Here is a 9,646-nt window from a genome sequence, read left to right as displayed (position 1 = left end):
TTTCGAGGATATAGTAGCAGGTCACCCCTAGGAACATGACCATTCTGCATATTTTCAGCTCAGATAATAATTTATGAATTTTAGGTGCATACATAGTTTTCCTAGCTACAACTCCAGATGCCTGTTGGTAATATGAGTCACAGAAAAGCCTTTGAGTTCATACAAGAGAATGGTCAACACCTTCGAACTGATGATGTAGGATTTGGCGCCATCAGGATACGTTTCAAAATTCATATTGTTTTCTCGCTATCTGATTTTTTCTTGTCTTACCAAGCTGTTATATGCAGCTTTGCAGTCTTCATGGCTCCACAATTTACCTCTAGGCTTATCTACTTTGATAGATATGTCAGGTTATATGTATTTATTATTTCCAATTTCAAAAATTAGACTGCATGTGTTTGGTAAAATATGCACTCTAAGAATACTGAATCTCAACTGTAAAATTTCAAAGAGTGGTATTTGATTTATACCATTTGGATTCTCAGTTTATCTTCTAGTGATTTTATGGATACATTGCACAGACCTGCAATTTTATAATTATCAGAACTACCATCAAAGACTGTTCTTTTTGCATTGCACTGAAAGAAGAGATTCTGGTGCGGCCCTGCACTTGGTCAGTGAAAAATTGATGCAGTCAGACTTGTAAGGATTTCAGAATCTCTGCATTAATCACTCAGACAATTATTTGTTCTTCTCATGAGTGATTTTATAACCATTACCTTCAAAGTTAATCTTAGCATGGTTGATAATTTAATAACCTAGCTTAAATGTCATTTACTCCTCTGAGTGTCAAGAGCAATTCACTAACATTCTTTGGCTACATGAAACGAATCAAGCAACTATTATTAAAAAGCATTCTAGTCTTCATCATGTTGGATAAAACTACTGACTAAATTAGATACAGTAACCTCATGTTGCAATCAAATATTAAATTAAGTTAAAATATTAATTAAATTACAATAGTCCATGAAATCGCAGAGCATGCCAAACATGTATATCTTCAAATTAACCAGTAAAGGTGGAAATCTGTTGAAGGAAGAGCACCTGTAACCCTGATCACAATAACACCCAAATGAATATATATCAGGATAATCTACAAGATAAAGGCACACCTCTTTTAGTACATCGATGATTTTCGTGACGCGAAGCAGATCACTTTCATAAATGGTTATGTGCATGCCTCTGAATCCTTTGCTGCCATGTAGTCAATATCAACAAATCAGCACCTTGCTTAAACCCATGCTATAAAAACAGAATGCACATTGCTGAGGTAAATGTTGGACAAGTAATCTTCTGGACATGAGAACCATCAATGTAGATGCAAAGTAGGAGAAAACTCATCATGACTATATCATGTAGGTTCAAGTTGAGAAATATAATTGCAACTGTACATGAATCTGAATTACTACTCTGCATACACTTTGTATTTGGAGCAGGATGCAGCGAGACTTTTAAAGTTGAGCTCTTGGTTGGAAAATCCAAAAAGTTTCTGCTTTTTGATTTTCCAATGAGAAATACAATTTTGCATGAATTTACTCCTAGTTATTCCACACATTTTTGAATGCCACGACATACAAGGAATACATATAATGGAGAGCTGTCTCCATAAAGCCCTTTAGAATATTCAGTTCTTATATATGAGAAATCTAAGCAATACGTTCCTCTGCAATCAAGCAGGAATCCCAAAACGGAAAAGCCAGGATATTACGAATGCAAAAATAACACACGCCAACAAGAAATTAAGAAAGCGATGTCCCAGCCATGAGTTTCTTTCATCAGAGTTTGATGAAGTAGGAGCATTGCCATCATTCCACTGTTCCACAACCTCTCCATCCTCCACACCCACAACATTGCGGGCAATTGAGCCACATATTTCGCATGTTCTGCAGGATCAAATGTTTTATAGATCAGTAACCATATACACATCTGACCACTAAAATCTGCTAACAGAACTTCAGTTCTTTAGAAAACACAGAGCTGTAACTCTGCAAAAGCTTTAGAGTGAGTTGCAAAGCTTAAGATGGGCAAAAAGATTGATAGAAATCATCCCAGCATAGACATTAATATTAAAAAAGTAGAAAAAAATCCAATGAGAACAACTGATATATGAAAGAGCACAAAGCATGAGGTGCACAATTCTTGCTAAGCAACAATAAACTACTGATATTTTGCTTTCAATGAACTCTTGGTGAATTTGAAAGGTTCTTAAAGAGTCCCCCCAGGAATCAAGTTTGCTGAGTGTGAGGCCTTGACATCGAAAAAGGGATGAGGCCAGGATCTGCCCCGAGCTAATTTGACTGAATAGATACCCCTTAGTCCTTGACTCTTAACCAAAAATCATATTAGATACCTACTGATATTTTCATAAGATGAAGTAATAGTAAAAGAGCACAAAATTAATATAAGATAATAAAATATACAGAAAGAATCGCTAAAATGAAATAAAAAGTTTCAATTGCAGGAAATATGGCAATTATTTTTCATAGACTGTGCTGACACAACTATCAACTGGCCTTCCTTTAAAAGCTTATAAGCAACTAAAAGCTACGTCCTAGAATTCCTAAACAAGCATGTGACCAAGAAACATATTTATCAACGGTAAACAATAGGAGACAACAACTAAACAAGAATACATAACCATTATGGATAAAACAAAACGCATATATGCTTATAAGGCCCAGGTAAGCAAAAAAATATGAAAAGCATACAGGAGGTTAATAAAAGGAGGGATGAACAACCATTGAAAACAGAGAAACTCTACAGACTGAAGAACGAATGAGGTGATAAAACAGAAGAGAGAAAAATGATTGGAGTATAAAGAGGAATCAGCTTAATACCTTTTTCGCATGTATTTTGGGAACAATAATGTAAATTGATGGAGCCCAAAGCTGTAGTGCAACTGTGTACTCCAAAAACTTTGAGAGTCAATAATTAGGATTTAGGTGTTTTTTCCCTCAAATTTACTTATGCTTGTTTATTTGTAGATAACTTCAAAATTATCTTTATGAATTTGAGGCGTTTAACATCCACCAATTTTGTTTTGAATATCTAAAGCATCAATTTGCCTCCACTCCAGAGTTTGAAAATGATTGATTTTTGTGACTTTAAAATCTGAAGTTCGATGTCTCCCTTTGTATTCCGAAAAAGGCTCAAACAAGAAAACTTGCATTGCAGCTACAACGCATCTAAATTTTAGGCTCATCCTTAACATCATATGGTTATCATATACTATACCCTCCTGTTGTCGACATAACTGAAACGAATGGTCAGTAGCAAAGCCACAAGGCTGGCGAGGGATGGGAGGATGCAAAGGAAAATTAAAGAATTGAGTATCTGAGCTTCTTCACGTTGAAGACTATTGTGGAATATTAGGAGGATTAGAGCCACGAAAAAAGAACAAGCTGCTCACTGTAAATGATTACTGGAACAGATCAAATCTGCAACTTTAAATTAGCATATAAAAACCATACTTTGAGACGGTCAGTGCCAACATGACAATGAAATTCAAGCGCTTTTATAGTTATGCTTTCGCACCAAAAACATTTCAAATGCATTGTGATATGAAAGCAGAGTACGCAATCCAAGCAACTTTCACATCAAAGTCAGTGCATTGGGTGACATGGGCTTGGGGAGACTAGACCTTGTGATCTTGTTATGAATTGTTAAGTTCTTACCAATCAAACCATGCCCACAGTCCAACAACTTCTTATAAAATTGAAGGTAGTTTTTCAGGTCACCACCAAGAGAGACGCCAACGATTTGATGTATAAAACCCTCCTCATGTATATCCACAAGGGGATTGTTTTCCATTTACCCCATACGCTGTTCAATATAATGCAAATACCCCGCCCCACTTTGGTTTTCATCTTGTGCTTCCCCTATCGATAATCATGTCTTCATCGTTAGACCCACCCACCAGGCACTTCTCCAGTCGCAGGCTCTCAAAATAAAATATGCAATTGCCGTTCACAGACTCAAAAGGTAATAGTAATTAAGATGTTACACGTTAGGCCATTGGACAGGTACGTAGAGGCCATATGGGGATTAACAAGAGATGGGCGATTGATAAGTAATTCATAGCAAGTAAAGTTTTAAAGAGACCTACTTGGCTTACAGAAATTCTATTCTTTGAATTAAAGAACATGTTTACTGGAAAGATTTACATGATACCAAATATAATACTTCTGCATTTCTACACTTTACTAAAACGGTAGTCGTTGATAAGCATAATTAATACCTTTGAAAAGCTGAGCTTGCTCAAGGATACAATGAAACATTATTATTAACGTCTTACAAGAACAACTTTGTGTGTCATCCCACAAAGACTTTAATGCTCTCATTTTGCTTTAAGCTTTAATTAAAGAATTAGGTTACTACATCATTTATACATTTATACATTTATACATTTAGTTAGTTAAGCACGTCCCCTAACTGCGTACATTCAAAAAGATAAGCATTTCAAATAGTGACATACGGCATCACAATACCTGCAAGAATCAGAATGGGTGGAAAAGAATGTCAAGTTCTAAAATCCAGTTCAAATGTAGGCACAACCTCGTAAAGTTAATACAACGTATGGAACTTCATGGTCGAACATTCAGTGCCAATTTGTAAAACGATTAATATGGAAAATTTATTACATTTCCAAACTACCTCTATTGTGGTCCAGATTTTATTATAACAAAAAAAAAAAAATTAAGGTTCGCGAAAGTTAAGCCTTGACATGACAAGATTTATAGCCCTGTCTGAATCACTATTAGCGAATAGGAAAAGTTGGGACCAAAAAAGATGCGCTTGAGATACTGATAGTTGATAACCAGCGTCACTTACTGAACAACAACTGTTTCAAAATACTGAAAGCAAAACATTTATTACATTATTCTAAAATTCAACAAGTTGCAAAACAGATGAACATTATCCAGTTCAGTACCCAGATCGTCAGCAATGAGTACAATGCTCCATTGACAGATTTATTGATCCGTAGACCGTGTATCTCAATGTTCCAGAAAAAGTGGAAGATTCAGATGCTCTAATGAGCTTCCTCAAACAGAACACGGAAAATAAACACTCATTTGCAAATGTAATGCTCTAACACTGAACATGGAAAGTACGCCCTTGTTTGGAAATGCAAAGCTGCAAGTGTGCATTCACTGGGTGGGTCTCAACTTATCAATGGCCACTGGGTCTGAGCAGGGGTAAAAAGGAGCAAAACAAATATTTAGGGAACCACAAAGAACAGGATGCAATACCTAGAGAATTTCATAGTTTGTCATATCAGATGAAAGCAAAGAGCATTGGATGAGCTTGACTCTTTTCTGGATGACTGAAAATCTGTGAACCAGAACATCAAGAGCTAAGATTTGCAGAGGATAACATTAATGGGTTTTTACCATTCACAAGAACTAGCAAATGGGCATGTGGCAGATCTTTTCAAAACCATATCATGAACTTTCAGCACTAGGAACAAGATTATTTCCGGGGAGGGGTCCTAATAAAATCAAAGGAGGTTTACCCAACAATGGGCGGAGGAGTAGAAAAGATTACTGTCCCTGGGACAAGGAATACAAATATGAAATCATACAAAGTTTAAGCGCCGAAGTCAAGACACAACCAAATCTATTTATTTAACATAACAATCCAAGCAGATAAGAGTGATTTTAATTGCGGAAGTAAGAATTACCTGTCGCCCTTGATTTTGAACCAGGTCTCGGCACATTGTTTATGGGCAAAAGCTAGATCTGCCTTGCAGGCACAACCCAACTCAATGTCCTGGTTTTTTTCGACACCCATATGGCAGACCCTGCATTCTCTTTCTCCATCCCCACTCCCACTCACGCTCAAACTCACACTCCCGCCCTTCTCAACATCTACAACTTCTTCCTTTGCCCCTTCCGACACCTTCCTATCCATATCGATTATCAATTTGTAACAATCTAAGCAAACGTCATTCAGGCATTGCTACACAGGTTTCTGAATCCTAAACCCTTTTCTGTGCAATGTAGAATTTTCCAGGAATCTGTATGTTACCTATTCAACTACACTTCACAATTTCTAGCTACCGCTGAATACCATCTGTAGAATTCAATGCAAAGCAGAATCCAAACTCTATTTTGTGACTGGTTGAAATGTACGAGTTAAGAATTGGAAAATTATGGAGCATTTTACTTCAACTTAAGATCATGATCTGTGGGCCATTATTTCTACCGCTTATTAACGTGGGCTATAATGGAGCGAGAGTTATTTAACAATTTGTAGCGAGAGTTATTTACCAATTTTTTTGGGGGGTGGATAAACATTTCTTACAGTGGATTTGAGAGTTTATAATAAAAAGTAGTTTGTTGTTATGTAGAATTTATTGTGAAGTTTTATCGATGGAGTTTGGTTTGGATTTTTGGGCTTCCATTTTTATTTGGAAAAAAAATAATTGCGGGAATATTATACTTTTATATTGAGGTAGGGTCAAAGATAGGAAGACTCCCATCTATGATAAATAAATTAATAAAGTAGGGGATAAGGGGATGGATGAGTTGGAGGAAAAAAAAATTGTGTTATTTATTTGGAGAAAAAAGATAATAAAGATATTTGGAATATTTTCAATAGTTTGTTTGAAAAATTAACGATCACAAGAGTTCAAATTTTTGTGTATATACTAGAAGATTCAACACGTTATTTTTAGTGTAATGATTTTTTTAGTAATTAGTTCATACACACTTTTAATTATTGGCTTTTTTTTGTATTTTTATGTCAAAATTTATTCAAAGAATCATAATGTGCTATACTTGTGTTTTTATAATCATCGAACTACATATATATAAGAACATATTTCCACAATTTATAATGGTTCTTTGCAATAGCTTATGCAATTGATTTTGTTGATGGTTTCATTCTGATGATGATTCACTAAGTGTGATTGGAAACGGTGGTGCAAAAAACTCAACACAATCAAATCTAGTTTGACTCAAAAATTACACAACTAAATCTGAGAGCAATATCACAATTTGACTTGGTGTGGAAAATATCTTGTACTTATCAATTAATAAGCTTAAGGGACGTTCTAATGAATGGTTCATAAGGCAAAACACTTGGTAAAGGTGTGGGTTTAACCATAGAGGAAACTCCACAGTTAAGCACACTTGGAGTAGTACTAGGATGGTAATTAAATCTTTATAGCAATATTACAATATAAAATATATTAAAATTCTATGTATAAGATATTTACATGCACGATATCTATAAGAAATTAACTTAAAGATTGTTTTTTCCTATTGTCTTGTACTCTTTGTCATCTTGTGTGTGATTAAAAATGTTAATGTAAAAAAATTTAAATACAATCAAAAAATTCAAATAGCCATGCATTTCTAATAAATTGAAGAAATCTAATGACATTAATAAATTATTCTTTATATATATATAATTAAACAATAGTACCTAAAAAATTTTAATTATAATAATTAAATAATTTTAATTAACAATTAATATCATATCATAATTTTGTAATCTTTACATTAAAATATTTATTAAATCATCAAAGATGGCATATACAAAAACAAGAAGGAATGTGAATGACAAAAATAAAAGTTTACAAATAATTTAGAAAAAAAATAAAACAAAATAAACTCAACCAAAATAATTCACCCATAAATAAATAAAAGAATCTATTGCAACATAATAAACATTTAATCAAAACAATAATCAAAATCATTAAAAAATCCAATTTACCATTTATTACACCTCCCAAAATTTGTATCATAATGAAGAACATGACAAATCATTCTTACCAACTAAAATATAACTAAAATTGAAACAACTTTCTACCTGTACTATCAAACTTTGTTAAATTCTTCCCTTCCACTTCACTCATCATTGTTAACCACTTTATTTTTTTAATTTATATTTTAAATACTTGTGACATTGCTTGCTCACCAACCCTGCTGTCATTATTAAAAAGTATGAAGATGGAAGCTACATAACAAAAGACTCTCACATGGGTACGGGAGATATGGGACACAATGTCAAGCTTAATTTGTCATTTCAAATAAAAAAACAATATACATTTTATTCCCTCTTAAACTATTTAAGAAATTTCTCCTCCAAATGTAAGAAAATTCCACTCAAAATTTACATGATTATAAATTAAAAGTCCAAATAATGACAATTTATTTTGGGTGGGGTTGCTAGAAAAGTTGAGGAAATTAGTAGTTGAAAGGGAGTGGTTTCATGAAGACTTCCATCTGTATTACATCACTTTTGGAGGATAATGAAAGGAAAATTGTCTTTGTACTCATGAGAATTTTAAATTTATTATTATTATAAACATATATGTATTAAGTTTGATAGTGATTATTTCATTAAGATATATCTATTGTAATGATTAAATAGTTAATAATGATGGTAAATTTTATTTATTTTAAAATTGATAAGTATTTATTTTGTTTAGTTGATTAAGAATAATTGATAATGACATTGTGTTTATAATTAGATTGATTGATCAGTAAGATAGTTTGTTTTATATGGAAGTTGGTAAATAACACTATTTAATCTTTATATGAATATTGTTGAAATGTTAGAAAGGTGATTTCAATTTCGAAATGATTTGATTATGCTAGTAGTGAGGTCTATGAGTACAAATTTTGACTTCCATAATCTATGTCTACAAATTTGAATCTTGAATATTTAAATTTGAAATTTGAGATTGGGGCCCTTTCATGTCTCCACTAGTTGTGATCTAACTAAATTGTAGGTTATTTTGAATTAGAGAATCTATTTTACACATCTAAAGTTATATTAACAAGTGAATAGAGAGATTACATGATCATTACATCATCATTATATAAGTTTTTTCAAGATACAAATCTATTATTATTAATAATTTTAATTGATAAACAAAGATATACAATAATGAGCAAGTGCAAGTCAAGTAAGATAGGATATAAAGTTATTAAATTACAAATCATATTGGTAGGAAAAGTAACCTATTGATTATTATGTAACTATTACCTATTAATTTATAGTAATATGCATGTGAGATATGTTATCCTAAAATAAGGGAGTTCTTCTCATATTTGTATGAGAGAAACTTTGAGATTCTAGAGGGGCCTTGAAAAAATAATTAAGAGTTAGAAGTAGTTTCATAGTTATGATTTAAGAGGTAAGAAGAGAGAGTTTTAGTTGTCCTTTTGGGCAAGAGAGACTATTGTATGTGAATTTGTTCGTTACATGGATAGCAAGATGTTTCATTATTTTTACATTCATGTGTTAATGTTTGACATATGTTATGTTTGTTTGGATCTATATGGTTTGATCCATATAGAAAAGATTATTGGTCTTTAGTTTCCCATATGAAAAAACAAATTGATCTTTAGTTTCCCACTGAGCATGGAAGGCTATTGCATGTGATCTTTTAATTGTTAAGATACACTTTATTATTTTTATATCAATGTATTAATGTTCAATGTGTGTTATGTTTAGCAATTATTTTTGCATGTATGTATGTGTTTGGATCTATAGGGTTTAATCCCTATAGAAAGACTATTAGTTTTAAAATGGATATACAAATCAACTGAAAATTTCTTTAGCAAGTTGATGTGTAACACTTAAATGCTTGATCGGTATTGCAACAAAGGGTTAAAATAGCTAATATTTGGTT

General features: G+C 32.7%; 1 protein-coding gene across 1 annotated transcript; it reads right to left on the bottom strand.

The window, feature by feature from the left end:
- Positions 1–912: 912 nt before the first annotated feature.
- On the bottom strand, positions 913–6,340 carry LOC149540014 (uncharacterized). Its single transcript, XM_089801197.1, has 2 exons — positions 5,681–6,340; positions 913–1,883 (listed from the first exon to the last, which is right to left on the bottom strand). The coding sequence occupies exons 1-2, from the start codon at positions 5,908–5,910 to the stop codon at positions 1,670–1,672; spliced, it is 444 nt and encodes a 147-aa protein (XP_089657323.1). The 5' UTR covers positions 5,911–6,340; the 3' UTR covers positions 913–1,669.
- Positions 6,341–9,646: the final 3,306 nt, after the last annotated feature.

Source organism: Cupressus sempervirens, chromosome 9, assembly GCF_028749045.1.
Source record: "Cupressus sempervirens isolate cs-2001-9-10 chromosome 9, ASM2874904v1, whole genome shotgun sequence".
Lineage (NCBI taxonomy): Eukaryota > Viridiplantae > Streptophyta > Pinopsida > Cupressales > Cupressaceae > Cupressus > Cupressus sempervirens.
The sequence above is the reverse complement of the archived record's forward strand: the minus strand, read 5'-3'. Positions and strand labels throughout refer to the sequence as shown.